The sequence below is a fragment of the Hylobates moloch genome, unplaced genomic scaffold (genome assembly GCF_009828535.3).
Source record: "Hylobates moloch isolate HMO894 unplaced genomic scaffold, HMol_V3 SCAFFOLD_8, whole genome shotgun sequence".
NCBI lineage: Eukaryota > Metazoa > Chordata > Mammalia > Primates > Hylobatidae > Hylobates > Hylobates moloch.
This window is the reverse complement of record NW_026652283.1, coordinates 27,982,751-27,999,048: the sequence shown is the minus strand read 5'-3', so window position 1 is coordinate 27,999,048 and position 16,298 is coordinate 27,982,751. Positions and strand designations below refer to the sequence as shown.

General features: G+C 33.0%; 1 protein-coding gene across 2 annotated transcripts in view; it reads left to right on the top strand.

Moving 5' to 3' along the window:
- ERGIC2 (ERGIC and golgi 2) overlaps positions 1-16,298 on the top strand; it is a 42,214-nt gene that overhangs the window by 12,060 nt on the left and 13,856 nt on the right. For both annotated transcript variants that reach the window (XM_032159931.2, XM_058441963.1), the window contains exons 4-8: positions 720-766; positions 2,054-2,124; positions 7,302-7,342; positions 11,253-11,354; positions 12,561-12,656. In XM_032159931.2, coding sequence (XP_032015822.1) covers positions 720-766; positions 2,054-2,124; positions 7,302-7,342; positions 11,253-11,354; positions 12,561-12,656 — 357 coding nt within the window. The remainder of the gene's footprint in view (positions 1-719; positions 767-2,053; positions 2,125-7,301; positions 7,343-11,252; positions 11,355-12,560; positions 12,657-16,298) is intronic.

Genomic DNA, 16,298 nt, shown 5'->3' with positions numbered 1-16,298 from the left:
TGATCGTAGCCAGTCTGTTTTTCACAGTGTTTCATTCCGGTATTCGAAAATTGATTTGATCTAATCATTTGAAAATGAAAGGCCAGGAAAAATTTTAAGCATCAGGTTATTTGCTTTTGGTAGTTTGGTTGCATTATCCTGAGTTACATAGACCTAGTTTCCAGTATGGCACTTTAATGGTGATGTGATCTTAAGCCAGGTATTTACACTACCCTGAACACCAGTGGTTTACTTGAAAATCTGTGAAGCCATCCATTTATAGCTCTGTGATATAGAATAAAGAAGATAATATTTGTAGGACATCTAGCATCATGCTTAATATATGGTATTTGATAAACAGAGAAGAAAGACAATTCCTAATTCTTGATTTTGAGAGTTTTACATTCTTAAAAGAATATTCTATCAAAAGTTTATGTAAATAGAGGTTAAGAGGTTAAGATTTTTTTCTGAGTTGCTTAGAGTTACTGATTATAGAGTTGCCATTATTAAAGGATACTGTGTTCAAAACCTGTGAAGTCAGAAAGGCTTTTGGAATAACGGCAAAATAGAACTTGTACTTTAAAGAGCCTTTGTTTTGGCCATGAGAAATACAATTCAAGTTCTAATCGACATAATTTATTCTGCTTGAAATCCAAGTTTTTAATAGATCAGTTGATTTATATTTCTCATGTTTTGCTGATTAATTGGTAGGTACTAATGTTTAATATTTTGTCTTTCAGCAAATTGAGAATTAATATAGATATTACTGTTGCCATGAAGTGTCAATGTAAGTATATCTTCAACTTGCTGAATCCACATGTAGGTTATGGTTCAAACAATTGCCAATCAAAAACCACTGGTTGTACTTTAACTTTATTTTTCCTTTATAATATTTTAAAGTTTTACTGTGGTATTATTTAATAATGCAAATTGTTTTACTCCTCAGCTTATATTCTTCAAGTTTCTTTTCCATACAGAGAAGAGATAAAACTTTCACATTAGTATAATTAAAAGAAAGTTAGAGGAAATGTTTGTGAATCAGCATTCTAGTTTATGTACATCCTTTCTGTCTTTTTTTGTTTGGAGTACCAGCTTTTATACTCATGTTTCACAAGCGTATCCTTGTGTCACTGTTTCAGTTTACCACCCTTTATGTTTACTCTTGCATTTAAAAATACAGATCCAGTTCTTTTAAGTTAATGGTGATAGGTTACCCTTTTCTTTTTTCTTCACTGGACTCACTTGGTTATACTAGTAGAAGTGGAAAAATGCTAATATGCCAGATAGTGAATGTTTGAATCAATACTGTTTTCAAAAATAAGGATGCTTTTGCATGAAAAATATTTTATGAGTTACTGCTTAAAAATTACAGACCAAGAACTCAGAGAAAATTTTTACATTTTTAAAAGTATGAAATAATTTTACCCAATTAATTAGAGGTTATTTTCTGTGAGATTCCATCTCAGAATGACCTTGAATCTCTTTTTCTTTTCAATATATTTTTCCTTATGTTAGTGGTTTTAAGAGATAAAAAAATACTTTATATTTAAACTTGTAGTTAGTGGTAATTCTGAATATATGATATTCTGCCTTATTTTGGATGTTTAAATACTATTAAATTTTAGCCTTTTCCAAATAAAATTTCCTGTTTGTTGATTTGTAGCATTGCTTTAAAATTTCTTTTTAATCTCTAAAAATATTTCTTGGAATTAATATTTTGTTCAGCGCCACTTAGTACTTGTGATTAGGTTCTTGCTGATATTTGCAAAGCTCTTCAATTCAGTAACACTTATCCTTTTTAATTATCTTTTTTTTTTGCTGGGTAAGAAGTAGAAAAAACATTATTACATTTTGGAATAATCTCCACCAAAGCTATATAAGGCTACTGTTTTAGCTTTTGGACAAATATATAGGAAGTGATTCTACATAGTTGGTGAGGTTTTTTTTTTTTTTTTTTTTTGCTTTTGCTTGGTGAGTTTTCTGTTCGTTGTCTTGTTGTCTTAATTTGTTTATGTTGGGGATGGTTTGCCTCCAGCCATAGAATGTAAAACTTCTAATTCTTTTTTGTATGCAGATGTTGGAGCGGATGTATTGGATTTAGCAGAAACAATGGTTGCATCTGCAGATGGTCTAGTTTATGAACCAGTAAGTTTGATTCACATGGTTTTTTTGAAATACACGGGTTTTTTTGAAATACCCTTGAAGACAGTTTTGATAGTTGCTTTTAGTTTTGTCTGAAATAGTTTTTAGTATAATTATTTTATTTCAAAAGTAATCCATATTCTTTGTAATAAATTTAGGGGGAAAAACAGAAAAGTTATGTTATATACCAAAATCTTGAGGTGACCATTATTAACATTTTGGATGTATTTTGGAGGTGTCTAAAGTCTGTTTTATAACCTTTTTTTATATTTTTGTTACTACTTTCCAGTAGTTTCCTTTTCACTTTTCTTCTAGTTTTGAGTTTTTTTCTTTTTCGCTAGTAATTTGGAAACTTTTATGTCCTGTTTGTATTCCACTATTACCAAATTTAAGTATTTAAAATATTTGAACTGTATTTCTCTTACAATCAAGAATAAAGCAGTATCTTTCTAAGAGGAGAAATGTCATGGGCATTACTACTTCCTTCCTCCTTTACGCCTCTATTTCCCTCAGCATGTGAAATGCTGACATTTTCTTATTATCTTCACAGCACAAGTTGAATATAACATCGTTGATTTATCAGAAAATATTGTCACATTTCAGTGGCAGATACAGTGATAATGAGTCATGATCAGAACTAGCCCTGAAGAAGCTTTTGAGAATAAGCATGAGGCCCTCAGCAGCTAAAAGTTGCTCTGTTGGCATGGTGGTACTTAAATTTACACATGCGTTCTTGAGTTCCTTTTCTTAATCATTGACAATTGTGAACCTTTCCTTTAGCAAATTTGCAAAATGAAGAGTGAAGGTGAAGGAGGGGGACTAGAAGTGACTGAATGTATGGGGGTTAAAGGAAAGAAAATGAAGTCCTTGGCCAGTTTTGATTATTGAATTAATTTTAGTTTACAGTTACAAACTTGATATGTGCCTTTGACATATACATTTTAAATAGAAATTTCTACAGAAACAGTAACTTTGTTACTGCCACTCTGACTCTACTTTCTGACCCATTTTCCCACTCAAAAAAATTGATTTTGAAGTAATTTTTTATGAGCTTAGTTACCTTACAGATTCATATATGACAGCATATTACACTATTATCTGCTCATTTTGATCTAAGTGATTATTATTAGATACTTTAATATTTGTATTACATTTTATACTATCTTAAGAATACTTATTTAATTTTAACTTTGTTTTTTTTTTAATTTTCTGCCATTCTTACCTTATTTTTGTTTATCATTTTGAAGAGGGACTGTTTTTTCAACTTTTAGTTTAGATTCATGGAGTACATGTGAAGGTTTGTTACCTGAGTATGTTGTATAATGCTGAGATTTTCAGGTTATGATTGATCCCATCACCCAGGTACTGGGCATAATAACCAGTAGTTTTTCAACCCTTTTCCTTCTCCCTGCCTCCCCTCTCTAATAGTCCCCACTTTCTGTTGTTGCCATTTTTATGTCTATGAGTACTCAGCGTTTAGCTCCCACTTATAAATGAGAACTTGTGGTGTATGGTTTTCTGTCCTGCCATTTATTTGCTTAGGATTATTGCCTCCAGCTGCGTTCATGTTGCTGCAAAGGATAAAAGTTTCTTCTTTTTTATGGCTGCGTAGTATTCCCTGGTGCATGTATACCACATTTTCTTTATCCCATGTACCATTGATGGGTACCTAGGTTGATTCCATGTATTCGCTATTGTGAATGGTGCTGCAATAAAGATCGGAGTGCATGTGCCTTTTTCATACAATGATTTATTTTCCTTTGAGTATATACCCATTAATGGGATTGCTGGGTTAAATAATATTGTACTTTCTTTGAGAACTCTCCAAACTGCTGTCCACAGTGGCTGAGCTAATTTCCATTTTTACCAGCAGCATATAAGTGTTCCCTTTTCTCCACACCCTCTCCAACATGGGTTTTTTATTTTTTATTGTTTTTGACTCTTTAGTAATAGTCATTCTGACTGGCGTGAGATGGCCTCTCATTGTGGTTTTGATTTGCATTTGTCTTATGATTACTGACATGGAGCATTTCTTCATGTTTGTTGACCACTTGTATATCTTTTGAGAAGTGTATGTTCATGTCCTTTGCCGACTTTTTAATGGGGTTGTTTTTTACATGTTCAATTATTTAAATTCCGTATAGATTCTGGATATTAGACCTTTATCAGATGCATAGTTTGTGAATATTTTCTCCCATTCTGTAGGTTGTCTGTTTACTCTGTTGGTAGTTTTTGTTTTTGTTTTCTGTGCAGAAGCTCTTTAGTTTAATTAGCTCCCACTTTTCAATTTTTGTTTTTGTTGCAATTGCTTGTGGGGACATAGTCATAAATTCTTTCCCAAGAGTGATGCCCACAATGGTGTCTTCTAGGTTTTCTTCTAGGATTCTTATAGTTTAAGGTCATGTAAATCTTTACCCATCTCGAGTTAATTTTTGTATATGGTGAAAGATCTGGGCCCAGTTTCATTCTGCATATGGCTATCCAGCTCTCCCAGCACCATTTATTGAATAGAGAGTCCTTTCCCCATTGCTTATTTTTGTTGATTTTGTCAAAGATCGAATGGCTGTAGGTGTGCAGCTTTATTTCTGGATTCTCCATTCTGTTGAGGAGGGACTTTTTGAGATTTATTTTACGGCAAGAATGTGTAGGTATGTTTTGTGGAGTCTAGCATGACTGCCTGTATCTTCTGCTGTTATCTTTTATTACCCATTTTCTCTGTTGCTCTGAACTGGGAAAATCCCTTTCACATGGGTTTTTCTATGCTATGAAATAAACTTATTTTGTGCTCTTTCTCAATTTGGTTTCATTTGTATGTGGTCTCGTATAAATTCATGAAAGTTTACAACATATGAATATTAATTTAAAATGATTTAAGATGATAATAAAGATTGCATCCTCATTTTTATGTTTCTTTTGGACGCTGAGAATTATTGTTTATGTATTATAATCTTGAATGTATCCTCTAAAAGTCACTTACACTTTCTCTAGCATTCTGTTCATATTCTAACTGTTGTGGTCACTCTCTTTTTTTTTTTTTTTTTTTCACATTTAATGAGATGCCTTTTTTTTTCCTCCCCCCCCCCCCACATCTCTTATCTTTCTAGCTGGATTTTAAGCTCTTGAGAATCATTAATTTCATTCTTTCATCTTTGTAGTTCTCAAAATGTATTGCAAAATGCTTTGCAGGTTTTCGGCAATAGTGATATGTTAGAATTATGCAGTTGGGACAGTATTGTTGACTGTTTTCATTGTAAACAGTTTCTGCCATCTCTTCCAGTAGTTTATGGAGCAGGAAAATTTTATTTAAATTGTTATAATTAAAAGTTGTATCTTAATGAGAAAGTTAAGAACTTCAAAATATTTAATTGTATACTTTTCATCAGTAATATTTAAAGTGTTTAACAATGCTTTTAGGAAACCATTCCTTTGTCCTAATTTGTATAAAAGCATTAAAGAATTATTATTTTTAATATAAAATTATTAAAAATATCATTTTAACTTAAAAACTTTTCACTCATTATTTTAATATGCACTCTGAATATTAAAAACCTAGCCCTGATAACTTTTCTAGTTTACAAGCCATGATCATAAAATATGCTATGATAGTTACTATTCTGCTATTTCTATTGCATTTAGTTACTATTTAAAGACAAGAAGAATTTTTAAAAGGTGGGAGAGTAAGAAATCTGATAGAGCTAAATTTGTTTTTACTTACCATCTGTGATTTTGGAAAGTTTGTAACTTTTTGAGGTCCTGCTTCCTCATGTGCAAAAAGGGAAGAGGAGTAACAAATTCACGAGGTTGTTAGGAAGGTTAAGTGAGATAATGAATTAGCATAGGGCCTAGCAAAGTAGTTTCTTTATACCTTTGTGCTAAGTAAACATTGTACAAAGAAGGTTATGGAATTCAAAGGAAAAATCATATAGTTCCCACTGTCAATCGTTTTATTTATACTTTAGCTGGAGAGTACCTGCAAACAGCCTTATTGGTTTGCTGTGGTGTGTTTTATAGATGGTAGCATTTTCCTTGTGTGCTATAATGTGAAAAAGGTTTGGTAGCATGCTTTAGGCAAATTCCTCAGGAGGTGTAATCAAAGGAAACATCAGAAAGATTGGGACAATTTAACTTGAAGCATATGGTTGTATAAAACTTAGACATGAGGCTCTCACAGTTACGGGAGAGGCAGGTTCCAGATTGATATAATTAAATTAGAAAGTGACAGAAGTAGAGCTGTGAACTAGGACTAGAAAAGTGGATTTTTTTTTTGAAACGGAGTTTCACTTGTGTCCCAGACTGAGTGCACTGGCAAGATCTCTGCTCACTGCAACCTCCACCTCCCAGGTTCAAGCAATTCTCGTGCTTCAGCCTCTTGAGTAGCTGGGATTACAAGTGCCTACCATCGGCTGATTTTTTGTATTTTAGTACAGACAGGGTTTTTTTTGTATTTTAGTAGAGACAGGGTTTCACCATGTTGCCCAGGCTGGTCTTGAACTCCTGAGCTCAGGCAATCCGCCTGTCTTGGCCTCCCAAAGTGCTAGGATTACAGGCGTGAGCCATCATGCCCGGCCGAAAAGTGGATTATTGTTGCAAAATTAAATTGTGGATATAGCTACTATGAGAAGTTTGCATATTTTTCTCTGACTCTGCAAGTAGCCAAGTCTGACTGTGATCATGCCTAGATAAAATTTCTTAAGTAGTTTTTTGTTGATCAACGCATTTGGGAATTGTTGTGCTATTTTTAAACTCATTTCAAAAATTGTTGATTTTATTATTGTATTTTACCAGCAAGAATTTGGGCTTTGGATGCTTGAATATAACTCTGTATGTCATTTTCTACCCCAATACTTGCGAATTTCACGCTAGCATCATTTAAATGATTTTAAGCCCTAAGATACCATTTCGTACATATGATAAATTGTCAACTTGCGTATATTCCTGTAAATGTCGGTAACTGTAACAGGAAAATATTTGTGATTCATAAAATTTATTTATGCTATTTTTCAGTAAAGATAGCACATTAAAATTTTAATTTGACTTATAAAGTTGAATGTAAACATGAATACTTGTTTTTAACAACACTATAAGTTTATGTTTCTTGCTCAAAGAAAAAATTTTTAAATTGTGATGTAAAAGCCAAGAGAATTTGACAATGCTAGTGATTATGTTTTCTTTCATTTCAGACAGTATTTGATCTTTCACCACAGCAGAAAGAGTGGCAGAGGTAATAAGAGAACAATGTATTGTGGTCTATAGAAATCTAAGTCATATTTTGTCTATTGTAAACTATAGATTAACACATTTCTCTAGGGATTTCTTTGGATGAATTTTTAGCAGAATTTGGTATATAATATAATCCTTACAATTTCAAAAACCATCAGATCTTATGAAAGTCATGCATAATCTTTTCTCCGATAAACTTTGATTCATAAGTTTTAGTTTTTATTTAAAATGGTATCAACTATTTACATTTTTTGATTACAAAAGTAATATATGATCATTTTAAAAATTCAATTTGAATAGAAATTATATAAAGCAAGATTGTCCAGACTGCAGCCCCACAGGAAGGCTTTGAATGTAGCTTAACACAAATTTGTAAACTTTTTTTTTTTTTTTGAGACAGAGTCTCACTCTCGCCCTGGCTGGAGTACAGTGGCGCAATCTTGGCTCACTGCAACCCCTGCCTCACAGGTTGAAGCGATTCTCCTGCCTCAGCCGCCTGAGTAGCTGGCACATACTACGGGCACACACCACCACGCCTAGCTAATTTTTTGTACTTTTAGTGGAGATAGGGTTTCACCATGTTGACTAGGCTGGTCTTGAACTCCTGAACTGAAGTGATCCGCCCATGTCGGCCTCCCAGAGGGCTGGGATTACAGGCATGAGCCACTGTGCCTGGCCACAAATTTGTAAACTTTCTGAAAAAATTAGGAGATTTTTTTGTGATTTTTTTTTTTTTTTTAACTGATCAGCTATAGTTAGTGTGTTTTATGTGTGGCCCAAGATAATTCTTCTTACAATGTGGCCCAGGGAAGCCAAAAGATTGGGCACCCAGATACAAAGTAAATGTAAAAGCCCCCTTCTCTTTCTGTAAACTAATGCCACTGACTAGCAGTAATAACCAGTGATAAGTTTCTTGGGTAGCCTTCTAGACAGACATTTTCTGTGTATGTATATAATATGTATATTGTATGTATTTCTGTGTATATATATATATACAAAATTATGATAATTCTTACATATAATCTATATAATATATAGTATATAATTCTATAGTTCGTATATATCATATATAATAGTATATATTTTGTAATATATAAAAGTTTGTTTGTTATATATTATAATATATCATATTTATATAGTTTCATAATGTGTTATATATAAAAATACAGAAATATATATACAGAAATAAGTTGATTTTTTCCACGTAACATATTTTGGATTCATTTCTGTATATATAATGGTCTATTTTATGGGTAGATTGTAGTTTATTTAATTGGATCCTTATTGATGGGTATTTAGATTGCTTTCAGAATTCTAATATTAAAAGCAATTCTCAAGGAACATTCTTAAACCTAATTCTGTACATGTTTGTGTGTGTGCGTATTTCTAGAAATAGAATTTCTTTCTCTGAGGATACTTAACATTTTGATAGTGCCTATATCCTCCCAAATTATTTCACTTATACTCCAAAGGGCAATATTAGAGTACTTGTTTCTGTACAACCTCACCAACAACAGGAATACCTAGAATTTTTTTAAATGTATGCCAGTTTGATGGGTGAAAATTGATACTATTCTTTTATTAACATTTCTTTATGAATCAATTGACTGAGTTTTTTTTTTCCTCATTTGTATTTTTTTTGTGAAAATGTTTGCCTATATGCCTATTTTCCTTGGTTAGTTTTCTTATAGGAATTATTTTTAAATTAAATAAAATAGTACTTTGTTATAAGTGTTTCCGTCTCCCACCCCCATATATTGCTTTTTATTTTCTAGGTTATGTCTTGCACTTATAAGGGCTTTATATAGTTTAAGATTATTCCAAAAAATTTTTCTTTACCCATTTTTTTTTTTCCTAGTCCCTAAGTGTATTCCAGGGGTCTTTCTCTTTTAATTTCCAGTTTCACCACTTGAGGGAGTTTTTATATGAAAGTTGAAATTGAATGTGGGTGAACAAAAGCACTGAATATTAGTTGTCTCTGGGCTCTTAGAATTTTTAGTAGAAAGCCATCCACAGATGAAATACTTTACTTTCATCCAGAAACATTAAAGTGAGATTTCTCCTTTCATTTAGAATTTTTTTCAGTGCTCGAAACTAGTAATAAGTGGGAGAAGAGATTGTATTTTTACTATTAAGATGATATACATTTGCCATCATAGTAGTCTTCTGCACACCTTCATGTGTGGAATATAGGCTGGGATATTTATTGGCACAGTGAAGGCAGCAATTTTTTTCATAAACACACACATAATATATACATACATATACACTTATGTATAGTTTGTTGTCATCAAACTCCTTGATCACTGCCATGCTTCAAAAGTTGAACTCTCGAATTACAAGACACACACAAAAAAGTGAAGATTTCCATTTCTGCTGGCATTGAATCCAAAGATTTTAAGTCTTTAAATGTTTGAATCTGAAGATGGGATCTGGCTTCTTGAAGCATCTTAGATTATCACGTTCTGATTCTAAACATTATTGAATAGCTCTTGAATGGCCTAGAGATACCCAAGGTATATATTTTCCTAACTAATGTTCATACCAAAATGTTCTTTACTTCTAGAATTTTCTAAGAGATTTAAATTTTCTCTCAATTGGTGTTCTATAATACTTTCTTAAAATATTTAAGATCACAATTAATCTTTCTTTAACTGTAGATTTCAAACCCTGGACAGAACTTTTCTGGTTTCTACTTTTTATGTCTAGATTTCAGATTTATTTTATTCCACACTATACAGTATAAATATGACTTGTTATTTTACATAGGCCTGTTATACTAATTTTCTAGATAGATGATGCATAAGTTTTTCATCTTCTGCTTGCACATCTAGAAAGTACTTATTTTATCATTATGGTGGGATGGTAAAGTATTATGAGATTCACATTTGCTTTCTTTTTGTGAGTACCTATGTTTATAACTTTTTTCCAAGTTACATGTATGTGTTTTTCTTTTAGAATAGTTAGGCTCACAGCAAAATTGAGCAGAAAGTAGTGTTCCCATATATCCGTCCCCCTACAGGTTCCCCCATTATCAACAACTTGCATCAGATTAGATATAGTTGTTATAATCAGTGAACCTATGTTGACACATCATCATCACCATAGTTTATATTAGAGTTCATTCTTGGTGTTGAACGTACATTCTGTGAGTTCTGACAAATGTATAATGACATGTATCTACCATACTGCCATACAGAATGATTTCACTGCTGTAAAAATTTTCTGTGCTCTGCCTATTTATTCTTCCCTTCCCACTGTGTATAATATTTGTATTTACCAAGTTTGAACTTTACTACAGATGATTTGGAATATTAGTTATTTAAAGAAATAGAATTAAAAGAGATAAAATAGGACTACATCTAATGACAAAATTATTGCTGAAAATTGTAGGAGTTAACATGGCTCAATGGTAGAAGTATTGTAGAGAGAAAAATTTTTATAATGAAAATCAGTTACTTGCGGTATGAGTTTGTACTGAGTAATGTACCACTTCAAGTCCATCAAGTCCATTGTGTAGCCCCTTATTTGTCCTACTCTTTGTATCTACAATGTTTCATTCAATGTCTGACAAAGATAAGAATTTTGTAATTGTGCATGTATGCATGAAAGATGAATTGAGATACTTAAGTGAGTAGAAGCCCTACTTTGGTGGTCCTGACTGCACATCCATTACTGATGGGATCAAACAGGCTTATGGAGCTCAGCTATTAGACCTCTAGCCACCCTGCCTCACTTGCTTTCAAGGAAAGGACCAAAGAAAACTTGGTATGTTATTTTAGAATATGAAATCCTATAATAATAAATGTATGGTTTAACTAAGTCAGCTAAACATTGTCATTTTTGAATAAGTGTCACCTCTCTTTGTGTACCTTTCTGTAGTTCTAAATTATTGTTTCTTTCTTATTTAGGATGCTGCAGCTGATTCAGAGTAGGCTACAAGAAGAGCATTCACTTCAAGATGTGATATTTAAAAGTGCTTTTAAAAGTGCATCAACAGCTCTCCCACCAAGGTAAGATCTGTATTTTAAATGTGCAACTCTTTCTTATGAATTTACTTTGACATAGTTAAAACTAAAGTGTTGGTTTAGTTTTCTGAATCTTATTTTTCTTAGGAAGGGAAAATAGATCATTCTGTACTATAAAGACGCCTTTTGCTCTTAAATTTATAGCCTGTGATTTTGATCAGGATTATCACAAATATTTATTTGCATTTAATTTTCTTTTTTATGCATGGTATACCCCCACATAAAATTATATTGAGTTTTAAGAAAAATTAGTTTCATTTACTATTTTGAGGATATAGATATAAGCTTTGGTTAGAAATTTTGTTTTATTTCACGTTTTTGTATTTTAAAGATCAGAGAGCCTGGGTGACAGAGCGAGACTCCGTCTCAAAAAAAAAAAAAAAAAAAAGATTAGAGGCTGGGTGCAGTGGCTCACGTCTGTAATTCCAGCACTTTGGGAGGCCAAGGTGGGCAGATCATTTGAGGTCAGGGGTTCGAGACCAGCCTGACCAACATGGTGAAACTCCGTCCCTACTAAAAATACAAAAAAATTAGCCGGGTGTGGTGGGTGCATGTATGTAGTCCCAGCTACTTGGGTGGCTGAGGCAGGAGAATAGCTTGAACCCAGGAGGCGGAGGTTACAGCGAGCCAAGATTGCACCACTGCACTCCAGCCTGGGTAGCAGAGCAAGACTCTGTCTCAAAAGAAAAAAAAAAAAGATTAGTGGATATTTGGAAATGCTATAGTCATAAACATAATAAAAATATACAAGATTTTACATTTGCTTAGGAAGAAAATATCACTGTCTCTTTGAATTTAGGTGGCATGCCTTTCCTTTACCTCAATCATATTTCTGCCCTCCCTCCTTCTCCCTGCTACAGTACCAGAAATAAATGAAGAAAATATGTCTTTTTGGACTAATTCTTTTGTTTTAGTCTTCTGTCCCTGGACTTAGTCCTCTGGTTAGAGTTGAAGAACCATGGAATTTCAAATTTATGTAAATGTAATAGGTATTAAATACTTTTTTCCCATTTTATAGATGTATAATTTTTATAAATGTCTAGACTTCAGGAAACTGCTATTCTATTTTTAACATTTAGAATATTACCTAAAAAATGATCTTTAGGGATTTTTTTTTCTATATACATTTTTCCCATCATAAAATGGTAACTATATTAAATGTGCTTTAAATAATATATCTTATTTTAACAGAGAAGATGATTCATCACAGTCTCCAGATGCATGCAGAATTCATGGCCATCTATATGTCAATAAAGTAGCAGGGAATTTTCACATAACAGTGGGCAAGTATGTTCTTTTCACTTACTGAAAATACTTTAGACAAAGTTGGAGCTTGGTTAAAAGTAAATTCTGGCTGGTGGCTCACGCCTGTAATCCCAGCACTTTGGGAGGCCGAGGCGGGTGGATCACCTGAGGTCAAGAGTTCAAGACCTGCCTTACCAACATGTCGAAACCTTATCTCTACTAAAAATACAAAAAATTAGCTGGGTGTGGTGGCAGGCACCTGTAATCCCAGATACTCCAGAGGCTGAGGCAGGAGAATCGCTTGAACCCAGGAGGCGGAGGTTGTAGTGAGCCGAGATCGCGCTACTGCACTACAGCCTGGGCGACAAGCAAAACTCTGTATCCAAAAAAAAAAAAAATAAAAGTAAATACTTTGCTAATCAAATAAATACAGCTAACTACTAAAGGGTTGCTTAAAATATTGTGTATATGTATTTTTAATGTCTTGAGATTGTTGTCTGGGGCTTCAGTCTCAGGATAGAGAAGACTACTAACTTTAAAAACTACTTCAAAACAAAAGTAAAGCAGTCATGTCATGTTTTGTATATTAAAGTAACTGAATTGTAGGTAAATATCAGTTACAACCTTCTACTTGCCAGGTTTTAGTGGCCAGAGAGCTCTTACCTAGACATTTCATTAATTTTTTCTTTTTTTTTGGTATGGTATTAGGTTTTTGTCTTAACGTTTTGGTGGTCCTCATCAAAATGTAATTCCTGACTAATCCTAGACAAGTGTTTTGATAAAGTTAGAAATTAGCAGTGTCTAGAATAAAGTTAAATTAGGTAAAAGTTAAGGAAAAATACGAGCAGCACTCAGCACAGAAATTGTCATAAACACTTGTTAAATTTTGGAATGAATAAATAGATCCATCCATCTTTCCCTCCCTTCTTTTCTATATAGAGTGCTGAACTGAACAATATTGTACAAGACATTTTTTGAGTACTTGCTATGTGCAAATACCATGCTAGAAACTAAGGATAAACAGTGAAGAAAAAAATGAAGGGTTTTTGCCCTTTTTTATTTATTTTATTCCAAACTATACAGTATAAATATGACTCGTTATTTTAAATAGGCCTGACATTCTATAAGAAAATCCACACTTAAGCAGTGAATACGTTAATAATTATTTAATTATAGTTGTATTGAGCCTGTAAAGGAGAAGCATGGCTGATAAGAGACTATTTAACAAGGTATTAAACTTATGCTGCAAGTCAGTGGAGATGTTATTGAGGAAGACCTTTGAACACTAGGAGAAGAGGAGGAATTTAATATATAAAGGAGGGAAGGGCATACAGCAGGAAAGATCATGGCTGGAAGTTTATAAAATACATACAGAGATAACATTAGATTTCTATGAAAAAGTATTTCAGTATTTACAATAGTCAGATCAAATATTTATTTTTTTCTTCGTTATCTCTTGAAATTTATGTTTTGTTGTTTTGTTACTGTTACCTATCTCCAACTCAACCTGTTGCTGGGAACCTTGGAATGTCTTGAAATCGTAGCTTAAAGAAATTTAGAAGATTTTATTGCACCTTTGGATACAAACAATATTCTAGTTCATGACCAACTCAAAAGAGGGAAATTTTGACAAATATTATAATCAGACTCTGTATTATGTCCCTTTTTAAAATTTGTTTTTGGTCTTTTCACAATTTCACTTTCCTTCCCAGGTGGTAACTCACACTATCAGAGAGGCCAAGTGGAAAAGCATTTGGTTCATATCTTGTCATCTCAGGGATATCCTGTAAACCCGCTCCTAATTTTTAGTGGTACATTTGTCAAGTTCAGTATTGATCTTTTTGAAGGTTACTCATATTACCTCTCAGACACAATGTCAATCTCAACTGTTATATAAAAGAGTAATAAAAGGAACATAATTTGTAACATAATACGTATTTCAATATGCTTGAGCGTGAATACACAAGAAGACATAATGAAGTAGGCAGATGCTTGCCACTTACATGTAGAATTTTTAAGTGTATAATTGCTACAAATGCAGACTGAAACAGATGTATTGGCTACTCAGATACCACGAGTGACATTTCCGTTGATGAGATGATATTCAGAAATAGGAATACCTCTTTGTAATATTAAACAAAACAGAATATAAGCTTCCCTTAGTTTTCTGGGAAATTTAGTGTATATTAAAACTACAACTTTATATAGCTAAATGGGGTTCAGTTCTAGACTCAGATTATTATAATAGGCTTTTCATGTACATGAGTATCTCTTAGAGCATTTGAAAGTCAGGCAAAATCTGGAATGATTCTTTTTTGTGTGAGACTGTCAGTTTCATTGCAGGATGCCTTGTTTCTGTGGCTGTTGTCCAGTAAATCCCAATAGCAACCCCTTCCCAATAATTCTGACAACTCAAAATGCCTCTCTTCATCCCCCTCCAGTTTTCAGAACAACTTTTCCTCCACTGAAAGTCATTCAGGCTAGATTCTTGTCTGATAGGGTAGAAAATACCCCAGAAAAGAAATAGGTAAATGCTGAATATCCATCCTCCCTATGCAGAGTTTTAACAAGTGTCAGATAACTATAGTCACCTGTATTAGGGTGATTTAATTTGATTTTTAAATTTAATTTTTTGAAGAAGATGCTCACTTATGCTGTTATTTCATAAAATGAACATACCTGTTAACAACAAAAAAAGAAGGAAATATTATTTAAAACAGCTCTCTATTCCTCTCAGAGTAAAATCCTGGGTGGTGAGAGAGATCATTGAAGTAAAATGTGTAGGCTGAGCATCCCTTATCTGAAAATCTGAAATTCAAAATGCTCCAGATTTGGAGAATTCAAAATACTCCAAATTTGAGCATTGTCAACACGATGCTCAAAGGAAATGCTTAAGAGTGTTTCGGATTTCAGATTAGGGAGGCCTCCCTGGCAAATAAAATGTACGTATTCTAAAATCTAAAATTTGAAACTTCTGATCGCAAGCATTTTGGATAAGGGATATTCAGCGTGTAGTATTGTAATTTAGTTATTCAGAAAAACTTCTCTGAATTTGTTTGTTTGAAAATAATAGTAGGAACACTGTTAGACTGACAATATGATTGGAGCTAGGAATAATTTATGACAGTAGATCTTCTTTTTAGTAGTAAGCTTGAGGTAATATACTTCACTGTGAACACAGAAGAATTTATGAGACCAAACTACCAATCATTCTAGTGCATCAGGAAATGCTTTATTGAGCAAGCTTTTAGTATACTTTATGTTGAATGTCAGTGTATAACAGAACAAAGGTTTACTGCAGTGGTAGGCAAACTACAGCTTATATACCAAATCCAGCCTACTACCTGTTTTTGTATAGTTCATGAGCTAAGAAGGGCTTTTAAATTTTTATGTTTTAGATTTTATTTATTTATTTGTTTATTTTTTTGAGACAGAGTCTCGCTCTGTTGCTCAGGCTGGAGTGCAGTTTTAAATTTTTTTCAAATATTTTTTATTTTTTATTTATTTATTTATTTATTTATTTTTTATTATACTTTAGGTTTTAGGGTACATGTGCACAATGTGCAGGTTTGTTACATATGTATCCATGTGCCATGTTGATTTCCTGCACCCATTAGCTCGTCATTTAGCATTAGGTATATCTCCTAATGCTGTCCCTCCCCCCTCCCCCAACCCCACAACAGT